This window comes from Trifolium pratense, linkage group LG2 (genome assembly GCF_020283565.1).
Source record: "Trifolium pratense cultivar HEN17-A07 linkage group LG2, ARS_RC_1.1, whole genome shotgun sequence".
In the NCBI taxonomy this organism is placed as follows: Eukaryota; Viridiplantae; Streptophyta; class Magnoliopsida; order Fabales; family Fabaceae; genus Trifolium; species Trifolium pratense.
In genome coordinates this window covers 54,511,652-54,532,452 of record NC_060060.1, presented here as the reverse complement: position 1 = coordinate 54,532,452, position 20,801 = coordinate 54,511,652, and the positions used below count along the sequence as shown (strand labels likewise).

The 20,801-nt window shown below is 34.2% G+C and overlaps 3 protein-coding genes and 1 pseudogene across 3 annotated transcripts; 2 read left to right on the top strand and 2 right to left on the bottom strand.

Annotated features, from left to right (window-relative positions):
• Positions 1 to 3,183: 3,183 nt before the first annotated feature.
• LOC123909485 (protein DOWNSTREAM OF FLC-like) lies at positions 3,184 to 4,193 on the top strand. The gene is made up of 2 exons (XM_045960326.1): positions 3,184 to 3,405; positions 3,643 to 4,193. Exons 1-2 carry the CDS (start codon positions 3,258 to 3,260, stop codon positions 3,972 to 3,974), a joined length of 480 nt encoding a protein of 159 aa, XP_045816282.1. The 5' UTR covers positions 3,184 to 3,257; the 3' UTR covers positions 3,975 to 4,193.
• A 550-nt stretch (positions 4,194 to 4,743) lies between these two features.
• Positions 4,744 to 6,893, bottom strand: LOC123909912 (annotated as a pseudogene).
• A 925-nt stretch (positions 6,894 to 7,818) lies between these two features.
• On the bottom strand, positions 7,819 to 10,738 carry LOC123908841 (ankyrin repeat-containing protein BDA1-like). The gene is made up of 2 exons (XM_045959568.1): positions 9,624 to 10,738; positions 7,819 to 9,441 (listed from the first exon to the last, which is right to left on the bottom strand). Exons 1-2 carry the CDS (start codon positions 10,230 to 10,232, stop codon positions 8,695 to 8,697), a joined length of 1,356 nt encoding a protein of 451 aa, XP_045815524.1. The 5' UTR covers positions 10,233 to 10,738; the 3' UTR covers positions 7,819 to 8,694.
• A 6,732-nt stretch (positions 10,739 to 17,470) lies between these two features.
• On the top strand, positions 17,471 to 18,642 carry LOC123911092 (PLAT domain-containing protein 3-like). Its single transcript, XM_045962438.1, has 2 exons — positions 17,471 to 17,706; positions 17,835 to 18,642. The coding sequence occupies exons 1-2, from the start codon at positions 17,635 to 17,637 to the stop codon at positions 18,348 to 18,350; spliced, it is 588 nt and encodes a 195-aa protein (XP_045818394.1). The 5' UTR covers positions 17,471 to 17,634; the 3' UTR covers positions 18,351 to 18,642.
• The last annotated feature ends 2,159 nt before the right edge of the window (positions 18,643 to 20,801 follow it).

Below are 20,801 nucleotides of genomic sequence, written 5' to 3'. Positions count from 1 at the left end.
AATTATATTTTTTTAATATAAAACTGCAATAAAAAGATGGGAAAAATGATTAAATTTAAGGTTAGTTTATCGGAATAAACTTAAAATATAAGAGATGTGGCACTAATGATTTATGTCATGTTATCATTTTTATAACAAGTCACAATAAAGAGGGGGAGAAAACTCAATGCACAGTACATTGTTAATGTAACAACCCAATTTTTAAAATTTTAATTTGAGATTATAGTGAGGGTAATTGATGGAATAATAATTCTAAGTGAACAAATTATTACAAAATAAAAATCATAATATGGATATGGTATATGATGAGACTTAGCGGTATAAATTCAAAGGTAAAAGTCACATGAAACTTAAGCATTTTTATGTCATGATTCAAAGAATGATAATATTAGGATTAGATATATTAGAATGATTTCAAATGTGCTTTTATTTTTTAACTTCAGAATAATACACTACATTATCTTCATTTACCTTATCACTTGTATAGCTAATACATTATTACCTCTCACAAAATTTATACTTGAGAAATGATTGAGAGTTAGCAAACTTAACTCATTTCTATACATCCATGATCCATCATCACAAAAGTCCAAGAGTGGTTCAAATGGACTAAACAATTCCTTAAAGACAAGTCTTCATTGTACATGACTTACATGCCATCATCATTTTCGAATTTTTCTCTTCCTACCTCTGCATTTTTTTCTATCCCCCATTTTTTCATTTTTGCCATTGTATAAAAACTTCGTAACACATTTTCTGAAGTTTTTCTAGTTCAAATTCTGAAAAAATTCGAAAAACACATTCCGAAGTTTTTTTCAAGACAAAAAAAATTCAGAAAACGCATTCTTAAATATTTATTCAAGGGCAAAAATGAAAAATTGAAGGTGGAAAAGAAACACGGGGCTGGGAAGAGAAACACCATTTTCTCTTCATAGACTAAAGGGAATAAACTTATAAGCAAATAATTGTTGGGTTGTGAGGGGGAGGTTCATTGGATTAAATTGACATACTTGGCGATGAACAATCACACAAGTAACTTTGACACCATATTTTTACTTAAAAGTTTAAGGCATTAGATTTATTGGTTCTCTCACTTATAAATGATTTAACTTTGACTTTTCCAACCAATGTGAGACTTAACTCACACTTGATAGATCTCAACATCTTCCCTTAAGTGTGAGTCTATCCGTGTCTGCGATTCAGGAGCCTCACTGGATTATATCGGCACATTGGACATTGAGCATTCACACAAGTCTCTTCTAACCAATGCGAGACTTAACTCATTTGACACCACACTGTTACCCAAAATGAGAAGTAACACACAATATTATTTACCCCGGTTGATCCAACATTAGATCATCTCTCTATTCTACTAATTCAAAAAATTTCATTACAAAGAGATTCCAAAAGCAATTTCAAGAATTAACTTTAAATCATAATTCTACCATTCGATAATTTAGATTTTATAAGGCAGATTCAATGATTATTTTGCTCAACCCCTAAAATTTTAGCAAAAGAGAACCCTCTTTGTTCTCGCTCCCTAAATCTTTGTTCTCACTCCCTAAAACCCTTATTCATGTTCGCGAAAAATTCTAATTGAACTCTCTCTCTCTAAACAGAATCTCACTCCTAAAATACAAAGAAAAAAATAACCAAAAATAACCAGCTCATTGTAAAAAAAATAATAAAGAAAAAAAAAACCAAATTCTTATACATCAAGTTGGCGTGTAGCGTATGGGAGAAAATTGCCTACGCCTAATAGCGCAAATTAGCATAATAATAGAGTAAAACTCTAAAAACATACTCCCTCCTATCACATTTATAAGAAAAAAAACACTTCAAATTTTGATCATTATTATAAGCAAAAGTTAACTACTTTTAAACTAATTAATACTATTATTTCTAATATACCCCTTATTTATTTCTATTTATTTATGTATTTATTTCACTTTTACACTTTTCAAAAGGAGTAATATAGTAACTTAACTCATATTTTGCATTAAATCAAGAAAATTAACTACACTTAACTAAATTTCGTAAACACTGCGTAAACAACTTTTTTTGCTAATATTTGTGTCCGGAGGGAGTATTTTTTATATTTTCAAGTAAATTCTCCGCAGTGAAAAATCAAAGCAATGGAAAAAAAAAGGGAAACAAACAATATTTTTGACATATACATGAAAGTTGCCTATTGATATGAATCATTGTCTTCTATAGTTAATGTCTAAACTAAACAATTTACAAAGTAGATGTATTTCAAGTGACATGTTAGATCCACTTATGAGTAAGTTTGACTTTGACTCATAAATGACTAACTTGCATTAACATACTCAAGTTAAAGGCAACTCATATTTAGATCAGTTAAGAGATAAAAAATGAATCTAAAAAATAAGTCAAGATGCAAAAGATGTATGTAATCCAAATTTTTAATACTACATTTGCTAATTGTTGGGCTTTGATGGGTATTATTGGATTAGATTGGTACATTACATACAAGTGGTTTTAACACCACAAGTTTACTTAAAATATTCAGACATTATGTTTATGAATTCTTTCATGTTTTATGTTGTTCAACATCAACTATTCCAATTAATATGAGACTTAACTTATACTTGATATATCCGAACTCTGATACCCTTTAAATCGACACACTGGACTAAGAGCAACCACACAAGTGAATCTGACACCACAATTTCACAAATATTGTTGACTGCATCCCTACTACTTCCTCCGATCCTTTTTACTATGAACACTTTGAAAAAATCATACAGACTAAGGAATCTATTTTTTCTCATTAATAATTCTAAAATTTTATGTTTTAATCCAAAACTAATCCTAGATTTGCATGAGAAATAAGTCTCTCTAATTTATGCATTAGGATTAGAATGATTATTTGATTTTATTTGATAAAGGTACAAATAGAATTGTGTATTTAATAAAGAATAAATTTAAAAAGTGTTTCTTATAAAAAAGATCAAATTTTATTTTTTCAAAGTATTCCTTATTAAAAAAGACCGGAGGAAAAACTTACTAGTATGTTGAAACCTCGAACTCTTTAAACAAATATAAATTATAAAAACGGAAGCCACTGAAAAGGAATGAGCATGTGGAATTTAATGCCACCAATCTCACTTCACTTGTAGTGTTAGACATGATTCACTTCTTATGGCGCAAGGAACGCGCGCACTGAAAAATATATAGTCCTCTCTTCCTCTCATTTTGGTATCCAATTCATTGCTATAATTCTCATTTCAAACATGGCAAAAATAGTGTTAATGTTAATGTCCCTTTCCCTTATCTCTGTCCTCCCTTTACTTACTACAGCAATGTTCCATGTCAAAGGTTGTGTTTATTGTGATACATGCCGTGCCGGATTCGAAACCAACGCCACCTTCTACATTCAAGGTAAACACACACACACACACACCACTTAATTTAATGTTCTTGTGTTTGATATGTGTCGAGAAGCATGCTAGAGCCGAACAAATGAACCAAATACATTAGTTATTGAATGAACTTAAAAAATGAACATTTGCTTATATATATATAAGACCAGAGGAAGTATTCGAGTAATATTCCTAACGAATCTCAAACTATGTCTAACAATGTGTATGTTATTGTGACGCGCGCTTCTTAATTTAGGTGCAAGAGTTGGAATTCGATGCCAAGACAGAAAGACTATGAACCAAGTTTTCTACACAGAAGGAGTGACAGATTCAACAGGAACATACAACATTATAGTTGAGACTGATCACCATGATCATATTTGCAAAACTGTGCTTGTTAAGAGTCCAATAGCAGGGTGTAATACTCCAGATCCGGGGCGAAACAGATCGAGTATTGTCCTTAGTCACTACAAAAATGGTGTTCTCAACCATCTTCACTATGCAAATTCTATGGGTTACTTGATGGATGAGCCATTGCCTCAATGCCAAAAACTCCTCAAATATTACTTGTCTGATTCAGATATTTGATCAATAACATTGATCTGTTTCTGTTCTGTTTGTTATGTTTTATTCACTAATAATTACTAGGATATGTTTCTTTTACTAGTGTTGAAGTATTTGTACTTGTGGACATCATAGAAGGTGTACTAAGTTCTAGTTACTATTTACAATTATGTTTTACTTTGTCTAAGTAATTAGGCCACTTGATTGTGGTATATATTAATTAATTATAATGATTATAAATGATGTATTGCTGTTGATGTTTTACAATTTAATGTGGCAGTTAGTTACTAGATTCAATTTTTTGTTGGTAGATAAACGAAATGACAAACCATTGGAAACTCATACATACAAAGTGGAGGGATCAGGGTTCGAACTCCGATCATAGCGTCAACCTAACAATTTCGACATTTTTATTAGTTGAGCTAGAATTTGTGGACGTTTCAATTTAGATATGTGTTGTTTAAGTATTTTTATCAATGAATCAAATTAATAAAAGGAAAATGTTGTTTGTCACTAAAAATAACTCAAGAAGAATAAACAAACAAATTGCATACACTTTGGATGAATAATCCATCCTAATCTCAGAGTCAGACCTATCAAGAACATAGCTCTTTATTGCATCTTTAAAAATGGATCAAGTTACAACTTAGAGGTTTCATGAATCATGGAAATATTATTCTGATATTTATCATCTCTCTTGATAAAACACTCAAATACATTCCACCGAGAGATACTCAATAATTAAAGAAGAAAACACTACAATACATTCTAGTATCTCCTATAATTACTTTATTCTTAGTAACAAATATGAAAAGAATTAGGATATATCTAAAAATATGGTAACTAGCTTGCTAAGGCGACGCTGTGTCAAAACTCTTGAGGGAGAGTTTCGGCGACAATTGTGATTCTACCTGACTTGACAAATTAGTCTCTGCAATTGCAAGCATAAGATACCTAACCAGCTAAAGAAATAAATCTAAGGCATTACAACAAATTAAAAGTGTGACATAGATACTAATATATAAATAGCATGGAGACAAGATAATTAACTGCATTAAACATGTTAATTAGTCTTGCTCTGGATGGTATTGATATTTAAAGTCCCAAATAGAGTTCTCTTCCTCTTGATCTTGAATATAATGCACTGAATTTTGAGGAATAACATCTATGTTATGATTACCTTTCACTATTTCAAGTGCAGCTTCCATATCATGATCATCCACATCATTCAACCAATGTTCTACATCCCATCCAAATTTCCCACCTTCATATTCAATCTCTCCCATTTTCATCCAATCATCAACATTTTCAACTCTTGCTTCACAATCAAGAAAATTAGCCAAACTCATAGGTAATTTACTTTGTTGTGGATACTCTGCATCATCACCACCAACATCAAACACACACTTTCTTTTCTCGTTTCTACTACTACTGCTACTACTACTATTGCCAGAGCTTTCACCTTCCTCCAAAATAGACATTTTAAAACACTTATTAGTGACACCAAGCAAGGCTTCTTCTTGATTCATAACTGTTTAGACCAAGTAGCACTATCTCTTGCTGTCATCTTATCTTGCAAAGTTTTCGACTGAGTAACCAACCTCCTTAATTTCTCCAAATCAGGTGACATGTTTTATAACACTGGCCAAAACAGAAACTTTCCAAGCCTTTTTAAGGTCATGTGGTTTCTTATAAGGTGGTGGGCCTTGTTCTTGCGCCGTTAAACCTTGTTCGCCCCACCAATTTTCCAATCATGTGGGCCACCACGGAGGAGATATCCCTCTCTCCAGAGGGAATCTTCTCTGTGGTGGCACACAGTGTTGCATTAAAGCAGAAAGAAGCGAACCAAGAGTTGAATCTTGTAAATCTTGGAGGAGATGTATGTAAGAATTCGGATCAGCCATCATAGTATTAAATTGTTCGTCTTGTTCAAGAAGTGGCAAGTATTTCGCAACAGCAAGAGGCGCGCTATGATCAAAACGGATTTGATCTTTCCACCATTCGCGTAAACTATCAGATGAACCTGATACCGGTTTCCCCTTTTCCGGTATAATTCCATAGACAAAACCTTTTTACAAACATCCATGATTTTCGCCATATATTTGAGCACCGAATCTTGTGCTCTTGACATCTTTTTCCTTCTTGATGCTTCTTGTTTTGCTTGTAACTCTGGTTCATTATTCTTGTCTTGTTTTTCCTTCATCTTTTGTAGCAAGATCTTGTCCTTCCACATACGTTTCTTCAGCTCCTCATAGTCCACACTTTCGGTTTCTGTTTCCTCTTCTTCTCCATAAGGCTCGGTTTCGTTGCTGATCACAACCATAGCTAGCTTCAACTATAAGAAAAAGGTTTATAAACAAAACTAAGATAAGAATAAATGCAGGATATGTGTATGAGAGTTAGTTAATATGTGAAATGAAGGGTTTTGTATAGTTGTGTTTATATATGAAATTTTGGAATGGCGGTGTTAGGAAAATTTAATGAAAGTGATAAGAGAACAACCAATATTTGAGGAAAAACCGGAGTTAGTGCCGGGTGTGTGTATGTGTAATTTGCATGGAGTGTGTTTTTGCATGCTTATATTAGAAAATGTGATTGCTGTTTTTTCTAGTACACTCTGCTGTATAATAGTCATGAAATTGATTTTTTTGTCTGATTTCATTTTTAAGTAAAGTATATGATTATTAAATGAGCTGGATTCAGAGAAAAGCCAACCTTCAGATTTGATGATTATATTGGAAAATGAGTGATAGTGAATAATTTTATAGATAGAATAAAAAGTGTGTGATAGTGAGCTTGTAATTTCACTAATTTGGCCATGATGATGTAGTCATGTTTAGTCATAATTTTTTGGGAATTGAATGGATAGGCTGAGACCCTTAATTTCAGTGAAGAGGCCAGAATAATTTTTCTAAATTTGTTTGCCGGGCGCACTTGACAGAAATTAGATCAAATTCGCAAGTCTTATGAGTTGGTTTAATTTAAAACAGCCTACTCTAAATTTTTCTTGAATTTTTTATTATCAAATCTAAGGCTGATATTTCACTGGATCATAAATTGACTGCAGAGGATCCTTTCTCGTTCAACTGGTTTAATCTCGGTTAACATGATCTAATGGTATGGTATAAAAACAGGTTAAAAATCATGCGGTTTCAAGATCTCACTATTTCTTTGCTGTAATTTTTTTTTTCACATAAAAAAATGCAAACAGCTAGTTTATTTTTTTACAAATAAACAACTAGTTAAAAACAATACTTAAAACTAAATAAAAATAGTTGTAACCAAAAAAATAAAAATAAAAATAAAATAGTTGAGCCAAATGCAAGTTGCAACCGATTGAATCAGCAAGTTAAATATGATTTTGAAAATATCTACGGGAGTGAAGGGCCATTGTAATATTCTATCAAATGTTTCCTATTTTGATTTTAATTCTGTTTTGGTATGTGGCCTTTTGTGTGATTAAAAATCAACGATGGTTTCTCTCCCAACCCTCCTCAATTCTTTTCTACCCCCTGAATTTCCGTTTTTGTCTCTGGGGTACTGCGGTTTATACGAACCGAAATAAACTGACATTCTGATAAATTTCGGTAACCACTTACCGAAATCTGGGACATTTCGGTTCGCAGGTACCGAAACAATTATTTCGGTAAACTTCTACCGAAAATGGCCTAATTCCAGCGGCCAACGTACCGAAATCTAGGACATTTCGGTTCGCAGATACCGAACAAGCTGACGTTCGTTTTTTGTGTACCGAAAACGCTAATGTTCAGTTTGCAGTTACCGAAATGGTCAAATATTTGGCTTCGGTGAATACGAACCGAAGTTTTTTGGCAAAAATGTTTCAAACCGCAAGGGGCAAACTTGGATTTTTGGGGGGTAGAAAAGAATTGAGGGGGGTTGGGAGAGAAACCATCAAAATCAACACTCGTTTTTTGTCGGCCTTAACTTTTTTGGGTCAAGTGTTATGTCGACTGAGATTTTTAATGGGTTTTTCTTCTCACACTCCGCGTATCATGTGTGCTTTTCCTGATATTTTCAATTTACCCATATCCTTACTTAGAAAGAGAGTTTGTAAATTGGCAAATTGGAACTTCCCAGTTCGCATGCTACATTGGGATGAAGTAAATGCAGTGTTCGCTTTTAAAAAAAAAGAAGATATTTTGGTAATTTAGTAGGACGAAAAAAACACAAGAGATGCCAAAAAAATCTCTCCAAAACTAATTAATAATCTCTGACGATGGGCCCATGCATTTTAAAAATTAGATAGATAGAAGTATCATTGACGGTTGAAATTATTTTTGAAAAAAGAAGATAGATGGCGTCCAGCTGAGAAGCCTTGATGGACAGTAAATATTCATCATTCCGATGTCGGCCGTTACGATACGTGGGGTATGACATATGTTTACTTGAGTCGTGCGAATTTGGGATGCTATGCAATTGAGCCGTGCTCGACACTTAGAGAGGAGGATTTCCTAGCTATTATTGGGGCCAAGGCCCCGTCCAAAACACTATCCTATCAAGAAAAATCCAATGGAAGAATAGTACATAAATAGAACATGGATTCAAACATAAACAATCAAATCAACAAAATCTATAGAAAAATAAACATAAACAAAACAAACAATAACAATGAGAACCGATGAATTTGGCCGGCGGTTGTTTGAGTTGCGGATCCCATTAATGATTGTACCATATCTATCTCTGAACCAGCCTTCGTTGGTGTTTCTCCTATTGCATCAATGTTTTAATATCTCCTCATCTTCTTAACATTGCGATTCCAAACACGTACATTGAAACTGTCTAGTCTAAAACCGATTACACTAAAGAATGAGAAACTGACAAAAAAAATTAAAATGAAAACTATAATTATAAAAACTAGATAAGAATCTACATCGTCCGGGGTTATCCATTGCAAAGAAAGCATATATGACATGAAAAACAAAGCTATTGAGAAGGGTACCAGACTGCTTACTATCCCATTCCCATTTGGGATCAGAATATATATTGCTATAATTGCTAGAACAAAGGAAAGCGTATTCAAAACTGAAAACGCATAGAAACGCAGTGGTGACAATACCGAGCTCCCAGGAAATCCGAAGGTAGGATTAGGAAGAGTAGAATTGAAGGAAGTGATGTTCAAATTATTGACGTCACCAACACTAATCTGATAAACTCCACCGGGAGGACTCATAATTGATCCATACATGGCAGTTGCAATAAGAGTCGCAATTATTAACCAAGTGTTGCGATTCTCCTCTGTTATCTCTCCATTTGTGCGAGCTAGACCAATTAACCATTTGGGAAGAATAATATCTGATCTAATAAGCAAAGGTGCAACTGTCCGAGCAGCAACGACTTCTGAGCTAGATTTTGCTCCAACACTGAATAATATACTCTTCATCTCCGAACTGGTTGCTATGTCTAATGAGGTTTTGTTGTCCAAGTTCTTTTCATTCAACTTTATGCTAGTCTTTATCAACAATTTAAGAGCCTGTACTTAGTGAACAATGCAGTTGTTAGAAATCGTTCATGTTAGCAACTAAAATCTTTACAACAAATTTAGTATTTATATTTGGTACCCCTTAATCCCTTATGAAACTTATTTAAACCTATTTTTTTATCGGGAGAAAAATATACAAGAGACATGTTATTTTAGTTATTGCATAAGAATACCTGCGGCTCGCTACTTAGTGCTGAAATATGCAAAATGGTGTTGCCGGCCTCATCCATCTGGTTTAGTATGTCTTTCTCTAGTTTTATAGCGCCTCTCTCATCATTTACTTTGAGCCATCCAACAAGTACTTGAAGGGCTTCATACTGTCCATTCTTAATAGCAATATGCAGAGCAGTTTCACGCCTCACAGTCAAGTATTTAATGGATTCTGGACACAAGATGAGAAATGTAGTTAATAGGTCAACCTCACCAATTTCACTTGCAAAATGAAGAGGAGTCATGCCTTCCCTCCCTTGAACTCTAACAAGGTCTTTATTGAGGTTAACAAAGCGATACACCATCGTCCATTGGTCATTATGCATAGCAAGATGGATGGGGCTGAATCCTTGTGGATTTAGCTTCCAAGCAAATGAAGGTTTTAACCTCATAATTTCAGTGGCAAATTGAAGATGACCAAGAGATGCAGCGATGTGCAAAGGAGTTTCAATAAATGGCATTAAATCTATATCCTCCAAAATGGATGGATCATCTTGAATTACTTTGTAGAGATCATTTATATTACCGGCTTCAGCTGCAGCTTTCAACCGGCTACCAATATGTGTGTTCATGTTTGAAGCTCTAAATATTGTAGTAATGTGTGTAGACAAAACAATAAATGATATTTGATTGACATGGTTTCAATTTTCTTTACTCCTTCATATAGAAAATAAAATAATGATACAAGAAATCAATTGTTAGTTGGTTTAGCGGTGATTGACGCTGAAATCGGCAGGAAGAACTACGGTTTGATCCCTACAACTATAATTGGAGACGGTTGAAATCACTTGATCTCAGAACTGACTTTCGAACTAGATTAGACAGTTCAATTGACCGAATAATGATGTGAAAAAAAACGACACAAATGTCATTCACATGCCTTACCTAGTTTCTTCCTTACCAACACAACACAACACAACCTCCTTACCGAGTTACTTCCTTCTTTCTAAAAAAGCAAAAGGGCTCCATTCACACAACTTGCTTATGATTTCTTGTATGAAGACAAGATAGCTCTGTGAAATTTCGACTGAGATACTTACTTCTTTTCCTCAAAAGTCAATGAGTCTTCGCTTTGCTGGTCATCACTAAAGGCTAAAGCAACAGTAAATTCCACCATTTGAAGAAACGCGCTTGTAAAAGAAACGTGTGTTTGGGTTTTGTTGTCATTTTGAATCTTTACTAATCCTTTGGTGGATGTGAATCATGTGATAGGGGGCCAAGTCTAGCACAAGCTCTTTATGTTGTGGATGGTGCATAAGTAGTGATTTATATTATAATGAATAGGAATTTTATAAAACTCACAGTTTGTGTTGGATATGTCTTGAAATCTCAGTTACAAGAAGTCAGAAAAATCTTTGTTGAATCTTTTTGCATCTTTGATGTTTTGAAGATATTTTGAAGAAAAAAAAAAATTTCTTGGAAGATATTCTGACTTGGATTTGTTTTATTTTAAAACAGATTTGTTACTAATTTTTTGGCATATATTTTTCTATAAATAGGGAGTGCTTTATTCATAGAAAAATTGAGAGAGAGAGAGAGAAAGAGAGTAGAGATGTAGAGGCAAGGATTAGGGTTTGCCACCACACAAGGGCTAGAGTCTTAGAGAGGAAAAAAGGGTTTTTTCTCTTGGTACAACTCTAGGGTGGGCGAACTATCTTTGTGGTACACCTTGGGAAACACTTATCAAATTGAGTCTCTTGGCCACGGGAAGAGATTCGGGTTTTTGGGTAGAATTAGGATTAATTCTTGTAACTCAATTGGAACTCTTTGTAAAGTTACTCGTTTGATATAGTGGAACGGAGGGGCTGCTCTCTCCCCCAGACTAGGTCATTATTGGACCGAACTGGGTAAACAAATATTGTGTTCTTTCTTCTCCTTTATCTTTTATCGGTTGTTATTATTATTGTTTATTCCGCTTAATCATTGGTTGCCGTTCTATTGCTCCACACATCAAGTTCTTTTATTGGTGTGATTTTATAGACGAATTCACAACAATTGGCGCCCACCGTGGGGCAATCGGAACAATTTGAAGTGAGCACCATGGGTTTTAAGTCGGATATTGAGGGACTTTTCGAAAACAATTTGGAATTGTTGAAAGTGAAGATGGAAGCAATTTTAATGTTCGGGATGATGGGTAAAACATGGAGTGTTGTTATCCGGTGCCTCGAAAATAAAAAGTTAATGGAGATGGTGAAGAAGACGGTCGGCCTGGAGAGGCGGTGGTAATAATACTCGGGTTACTTCTGAAACAACAACTTTATTATGAGGATGCGGAGGTGCTAGTGGAAGTTGGGAACCAGTGGAGTGTTGAGTCATGGACGTTGGATACTCCTTTCACATGTGGTCAAAGAATGAATACATTGAGACTCTAGAGCTAGTTGAAGGTGGAGTTGTTCATCTTGAAAACGGAAAGCTTGAAGGTTCAAAGTATGAATTCAGTTTGTCTTACGAAGTTTGACAATCGTGAGTTTCTTTACACGATGTGAGGTATGTTTCTGAACTTAGATGTAAAGATAGTTGGTCATGCATCTATAACTAGTGGTGATTCTCATAATGTGGTTGAGTTTTGGGACTTCGGGTGGACCTGTTAGTGACATGGGTTTAGTTGGACTAGTGAACAAGGTTTACTAAGTGTTGAACTGAACTTGAATTGTTGGAGACTAACAATAGCTTGAAGTATGTTTCAGAGGAGTTGAAGAGGTCTTGCGTGTTACAAGGTGGAGATCATGGTGGGTATACTTTGGTGGAAACTCAGTTTGAGGTGGAGTCTTCCAATAGTGGTAGACAATCAACATTAGCTCTTGGCTATCTAATCGGAGATAGGAAGAAGAGTTGTATTGTTGAACCAAAGGGGATGACCATGGAGACCTTGTCGGTTATGTTTCAATTGTGGCTGAAGAAGTGCAAGACCTTGAGAAAATCTTCAGGGAGACAATTGAAAGCAACAAGTGATCAGACTTGGTAACTTGTGAGACTGCTGGAGGTAGTTGGATACAAGGAGAGTTTGATGTTGCAGCTTGTGGAACCGCCTAAAATTCCAAGGTTGGTTTGGAGCCAAGCAAAACTTCGAGAGTACGGAAGGCATTCCGGGGTCGAAGAGTGGTGAAGGCTTGTAGGGCTATCACAAAATCCCATGGATAGTCGGAGGCAAGCGATTCTTCAGGAGGACGGAAAAGGCACAATCCGGGGGCTGAAGAGGGATGGTGGAGCTTGTTGAGCTATCTAAAATTCCGATGATAGTTGGGAGCAAGCGTGTCTTCAGGGAGGTACGAAGTTGACCACTTCGGAGTCTGAAGAGAGTGCGGTGAATCTTGTGGGGCTACCTAAAATCCTATGGTAGTGGGATGCAAGATCTTCATGAGAGCGGAAGGCATTCCGAGGATGAAGAAGGAGGTACAATCTGGTGATCTTGAATAGAAGATTCAAGATGGAGAGAGCAGCACGGTGGTTGATGGGATCACCATCGATTTAAAGGCAAGGTGGAGAATTGTTGGATATGCCTTGAAATCTCAGTTACAAGAAGTCAGAAAAATCTTTGTTGAATCTTTTTGCATCTTTGATGTTTTGAAGATATTTTGAAGAAAAAAAAAATTTCTTGGAAGATATTCTGACTTGGATTTGTTTTATTTTAAAACAGATTTGTTACTAATTTTTTGGCATATATTTTTCTATAAATAGGGAGTGCTTTATTCATAGAAAAATTGAGAGAGAGAGAGAGAGAGAGAGAGAGAGAGAGAGAGAAAGAGAGTAGAGATGTAGAGGCAAGGATTAGGGTTTGCCACCACACAAGGGCTAGAGTCTTAGAGAGGAAAAAAGGGTTTTTTCTCTTGGTACAACTCTAGGGTGGGCGAACTATCTTTGTGGTACACCTTGGGAAACACTTATCAAATTGAGTCTCTTGGCCACGGGAAGAGATTCGGGTTTTTGGGTAGAATTAGGATTAATTCTTGTAACTCAATTGGAACTCTTTGTAAAGTTACTCGTTTGATATAGTGGAACGGAGGGGCTGCTCTCTCCCCCAGACTAGGTCATTATTGGACCGAACTGGGTAAACAAATATTGTGTTCTTTCTTCTCCTTTATCTTTTATCGGTTGTTATTATTATTGTTTATTCCGCTTAATCATTGGTTGCCGTTCTATTGCTCCACACATCAAGTTCTTTTATTGGTGTGATTTTATAGACGAATTCACAACAGTTTGATTGAAAGTTCATATCGTATAGATCATTCATAAAAATTTTGAATTTTTTTGAAAATCATTTGATATGTTATTGAGACCCGTCAAAATTAACGGTTTATGGGTTTTTATTAATACCGTTAATTTTGATGGGTCTCAATAACATATCGAATGATTTCAAAAAAAATTCAAAATTTTTATGGATGATCTATACGCTTCAAAAAAAGTGGTCACTGATTGATTGATTGATTCACCGATTGACCAAAAAAAGTGGTCAATTTTTAATAATAATTTCATTGTTTTACCGCTTTTTTTTGTAAAGTCCCATCGTCTCTCTTTTGTTTCTTCCGTTGTAAAACGAATTTTTGCCTTTGTCTAGTTTTTTCAAAATCACTTTGAAACCAAAATAATTGTGGTTTAATGGTTTTGATAGTCTTATATGTAAAATCAAAATAATTGTGTAATAAAATAAAAAAACAATGAAATTATTAATAAGAATTGATATACCATTAAGAAACCATTTTCAATCACTAATCTCGAACTTGGCGATGAATGATGATTCCCGTGATGATTTCGGTGACGGTGATGATGATGAACGATGATTTCGTGTTGTTGTTGGTGTTGGTGTTGGTTTTGGACAGAAAAGTGAATTAGAAATTATAACGGTTAGTTGCAATTAGTTTGGAGATGAGTTTGGGAGGTGTATGACAAAATGGGTTGGGTGTACGAAACAATTATGTTGGAGGGGTGTATGATGAAATGGACTGGGGTGTACGAAACAATTATGTTGGGGGGTGTATGATGAAATGGGATGGGGTGTACGTAGCAATTATGTTGGGGGGTGTATGACGAAATGGGCTGGGGTGTACGAAGCAATTATGTTGGGATACCACTAAATGAGCTAGGATTTATGCATGGTGCATATAAAGAAAAAATGTGTTCAAAACACGCACAGCGAATAAAATTAGATCTATTTTTTTGTTTAAATTATATGACAAACTAATATAACAGTAAACATGTACCTGTTAATTAGTTCTTGAATCATGAAAAATTTCTTCAATAGTGTGAAGTCTCTACGCTATCCACACCGAGCTCAATCCTTACCAGCAACTCTTGCGTTTGTGAAACAAGAAAACTAAGCAAATGCATGTATGATGAAAAGTAGTGTGTCTTGAACAAGTTATATGGTATCTATTTATAGGCATGTGAACTTTTATCAAAATAAAAGAAATCAATTCCCACTCAATAGAAAAACTTTTATTTTCATATTTCCACTAATATGAAAATCAATTAACATGTTAATTGCCTCCACTATGAATCAATATGCTTACTTGTTCATATATCAGTTCACTACTTGTTCATATACCAATTCACCATCCATATATATATATATATATATATATATATATATATATATATATATATATATATATATATATATATATATATATATATATAGTATATTTATTTCAAAAATAAATATGCTCAATTTATACTTATATTATTTGTATTCTTTGTACTAGCAAAAAAAATAAAATAATATTCCACTTAGAATTATAGTTTTATTTTAATTAAAATCATTAATTTAATTTGTCAAATAAAATAATTCCTTAGTAAGAATTAGAACACTCGTTTGTGTGTGACTTTGTAGGTTCAATACTAAGTCGGTAATATATTAATCAAATAAATATATTAATCAAGGTAGGCGTCTAGTAACACTCCTTAACGTCCGGATACTATGAAGTACTATTTTACTTTCAAGAACCATTAGAAGAATAATATATTTATTTTTCCTTTGTCGTTACAACTCTGGTTAACTCTAGAGCATGATACTATTGTCAAGCTCTATTAAGTTAACATATATGACTCAAGAAACTCTTTTCTATTTCAATTCACCTGGCCATGTTTTTCATTTTATCATAGAGTTCAAACTCATTACCATGAGTTGACAGCTCCCATCTTGGTTAATCATTAATTATACAAGTATTTAATTGTACTCAATATCTTTTCAACTAGTACCCTGAGATACTAGGTGTCCAGAATTAGAGTACAATAAATAACATGTTTTTTTTTTATAAGCAAAGATTTGTATTAATAAGGAGTACAAGGCGTACTCAAACCCTTACAAAAACAAATATACATAACTTCTCATATACTATGAAGACAGTAGAGAGGATTAATACACCAGTTTTAGTACAAATAATCTGCATTGCGACCTGCTCTACCACTAAACCAAAGCCACGAAATGAATTTAATAGAATCTACCAAAGTTGAGTAGTCCGTCTTCTCTCCTCTAAACAAGATATTATTCCGCATGCGCCAAATGCACCAAGATGTGGCCAACCAAATCAAATGCCGAACTTTCATTCCCTTCTTCTTTTTCACTAATGATCCAAACCTCAAGAAATGTTTCCATCCGCCCTCTTGTTGGTTGTAATCAAAACCCAACCACAAAAAGACTTGCTTCCAGACTTCAAAGATTTTAGAGCAACTAAAGAAAACATGGTTGCAATCTTCCACTTCTTGAAAACAGAAAACGCAAGGTAAATCATGAGGATTAGATAAAATACCTTTAGATGCTAAAGCGGCGCGAGTCGGAAGCTTCTCAAGAAGCAAGCGCCAGCCAAATACTCTCACTTTTGACGGAACATCATTCTTCCACAGTTTGTGCAAATCATAAACTAAATCAGAATCTAAATAACTCGAATTCAACCGGGATTGCAAAAAAATATAGGCAGATTTGACACTGAAAAGGCCTGAAGCATTTGGCACCCATCTCCATCTATCTTCCCTGTCAACACGCAATACCAGACCAATCAATAACTGCTATAAAGCAGACTTCTCAGCGACCTCCAATTACTATGTTAATCTCAGATCAAAGAAAAATTATTATATTTCTTCTTTAGAATTTCTATTGACAGTTTAAGATAATATCGACCATTAAAAATTCTAAGTTTAGTCAGTTCAATGATCTTATCACTATATGCATGATAAGTGCCAAATATTGATAAGAAATCCAATATTGTTTTTGCTAAAATATTAATTTATTTTTATGCATCAATGAAAAATATTTATCTTCTGTTTTTTTGTTTATAATTATCAAGGATTAATATATTTAATTTTTATTAATTTCTTTTTTATGTATCAATGTCAAACATTTATCTTATATATGAGTACTATAAAAAAAAATGTGTTTGTTTGTAATTATCAATGACAAATATGTACAAGATGTACGAACACCCTTAAGAGACAAAGTTAAAACTAAAAGATAAATTATATTTGTAGAACTAATTCTGGACAATTTTCTATTTCATACTCTGATTTATTCTTATTTTCTCTTCTATTTTTTTTTTCCTCTTTGTTGTTTTTATCCCAAAAAAAGAAGGAAACAAAAGTTTTTTTTTTTTACTTAACTAAAATTAGTTGTAGAAATATCAATATTCAACTAAAATAAGGTAAAATTATTATAATAAATCTAAAAAATAAATTTATTTTTAAGAATTTCAAAATTTTCCTATCTATATAATTTTCCTTTCAAAGTAACTGATTGCTGAGCAAACCAACAGAGGACACCGCATGACAGTAACATTTCCAAAAATAATAAATAAAAAGCAAATTAATCAAAACTTGTCCATAAAGAACATATTTAACATTTCAGCTAGCTAGCTTGATCAATTCAATTTCCACCCTCCATATGTCACTCCTCTATTTATGAACACACCTACTTCACAATATTGTCAGTATCCATCACTTTGAAACAAATTCAATTTCCCACTTCATCTCAATTCTCAATCTCATATGGCAAACCCAACATCTCTCTTTGCTCTCATCTTTCTCCTCTCGTTTTGCTTCACCAGAACCGTTACATCTGTAAGACTTTCTCTTTTCGCTCTCTTGTTTGTGTTATAATAAGATATTTTCTACGCGCAACTGTATGGATTAATTATAATTATTGACGTCAAAATAATATGTCTAAATATTTTTTGTCTGATGTATAGGATGAGGATTGCGTGTACACGGTGTATGTTAGAACCGGGTCGATCATAAAAGGAGGAACAGACTCAATCATCGGATTAAAGTTATATGACGCATACGGTTACGGAATATACATAACGGATCTTGAAGCATGGGGCGGGTTAATGGGTCCGGGTTATAACTACTATGAACGGGGCAACCTTGATATATTCAGTGGTAAGGGTCCTTGTTTGGATGGACCTGTTTGTGCTGTGAATTTGACTTCAGACGGGTCGGGTGCTCATCATGGATGGTATTGTAATTATGTGGAGGTTACTTCCACTGGAGTCCACATTCCTTGTGCTCAAGAACAGTTCACGATTGAACAATGGCTCGCTACCGACACCTCGCCTTATGAGCTTTCTGCTGTTAGAAACTACTGCTCAAATGATTTGGGTAAGGCCCATCATAAATTGAAGATCGTTGATGCTGTTAGATCCAGGCCTTGGTCCGGGCCTGGATCCGATTACGCTATTTTGAGGTCAATTGTTCGGGTGTAGGATGATTATTAGAGCAATAAATCTGTATGGTTCTCGGTTGTTATTTTAATTATGCTATTGTCTGGAGGTGGTTCTATAATTTGTATTGCTAGTGTTGATGAGATAGTACTTCATATTTTGAGGTACTTTTTGGTATGGTTTGAAGTTACTATGCAGATAGTGTGTCCTACATGACCTTGTTTAGGTCGCAAAGTAGTAGTACTATTGGTCATCAGGTTCTCCATCTAGAACCCTTGTATTTGTATTATTATATCATTGAAAAATAAAATCAGCTTCATCAAGGGCTTTTGGACTTTTGGGATTGGCTTTCATGTAAAAATGATGCTTTAAGAATATGCGCACAAAGTTTCAAACATAAAAATATTTGGTTTTCATTGACTTTATTAGGGTAAAAGAAAAATATTATGCTAGCTCATTGATTTTAAAAACCACTTATTCGATCAATGATTATGTAATTAATATCGTAAATCTCAATATTCATGTGACTTTAAATTTTGTTATATTATTTGAATGTTGAAAGTTGATTTGTAATTCATTTTTCGTTGTTTTTCATTTATTATTTTTTATCTCTCATTTAACTTACACCACGAAGAAGCTACAAACGCGATTGAAGCTTGAAATAAAGAGGAATACAAAAAGCAATTGAACAGTACAAATACGAAGAAGGAAAAAGGCGATCGAAGCTCGAACGCCATTGAAGGTAGAACCCTGAAGCTCGATTGAAGAGAAACATGTTTGAGTTCAAACTGGCGTGAGGAAGACTATGGAAGACCTTATTTAACTTGCTTAGGCGCATTTGAGTCAAAGGAAGACGAAGGAGGACCTTAGCACCAAAGAAGAAGATGAATAGAACGGTGAACGCTATAGCACGAAAGAGAAAGAGGAAAATGGTGAAATTGATAAGCGACTGATAAGTGCCCAATTTTAGTTAAAATATATCATGAATTGTGGGCACTTAGCAGTACATTCATAAAGAAATCATGATTAAAAACCTCTTTTGATGTAAATATAGCATTGAAATTAATCCCAAGACATTTTGTTAGGAATGGCTAGAAAAGCAAGATTTTAAAGCCTTCGCTCAGCGAATCCATAGCGAGATATGGCGAACAAAACCAGTGGGTCAAAGGTCCATGGCGAGCTTCAGCGAGCTTCTGCGAGCTGAACAACAAAATCAACATTCGCTTAGCGAAAGATAGCGAGAGATGGCGAGCAAAACCAGGGAGTGATGATCTGATGGCGAGAGATAGCGAGCTTCAGCGAACAAATGATGAGTCAGACTTTTTGCTACGTGTCAAGAAACCCCTTGCTTAAGTAACTAAGTTCGCTCAGTGAACATCATTTCGCTTAGCGAACTCCACTGTCCTTAAAATCTATAAATAGCACTCAGAAGTCATTCTCTTAGATATCGTTTTGTAATAGTTCAGAAACATAAGTAACATTAGTTTAAGAGTTCTTGAAGGTGGATTCATCATTGTACTTGAGAAATCAAGAGATGTTCTTCATCCCTTTTACTCATTGTTCTTGTAAGTTTACTTTTATCATGTCTAGCTAAATTCCTTTGTTGTTGGGATTAGATGTAGTTATTTTGTGATCATGTAGTCGATTCTATCTTAATATATATGTTTTCTTTATCAATCATTATAAGTGTTATCTTGTTTTAATCGTCTATTTCTAAAAGATTTGAATGGCATAGACATATATTGTTTGAATCAAGAATAAAGATAATCACTTATTAAACTTCAAAATTTAGACATAGATGTTGAGTTTAATAATCACGTTAAATATCAGATCTTAATGCTATTATGTCGATTAATGATTCGAGACATCGAACGTTAATAGATATAATAGATTTCACGGCGTAATCCGGACACGGATACGTTCGATGTGTGATATGTGATAATAATGATTGGTAAATGAAATATATATAGTGAGGTTGATTGATACATGCTAATGAGATAATGAATCTAGTCCCGACAACTTCTTGTTATCCGAAAGTTTAAAAATCTTTTTAACCAATCGCACTTTTATGTTTTCAAAACAAATCTTACAAAAACACGCACTTAAAATCATGGAAATTGCTCATCAACGTTTGATATCACACTAGTCCCTGTGGATACGATATAACGAAAATACTTGCTTTTGTACTTTCATCAGCGACTAGGATCGTCTTGAAAATAGGTAAAAGATGAACTTGACTCTAACCGCGACCTGCCGATAGAACCAAAGTTATCAAGGAAAAGAGGAACTTGACCCTAACCGCGACCTGCCGGTAGAACCAAAGTTATCAAAGAAAGTGCGACCCTAACCGCGACCTGCCGGTAGAACCAACACTATAAAGTTCTTATCTCAAGAACAATGTTCTTATCACAAGAACAAAGAAAAAGTTCTCACAAGAGAAACTCTCAAATTAGATTATATTCCAAGTTGTCTGAAAAGTACATGATAGTCATA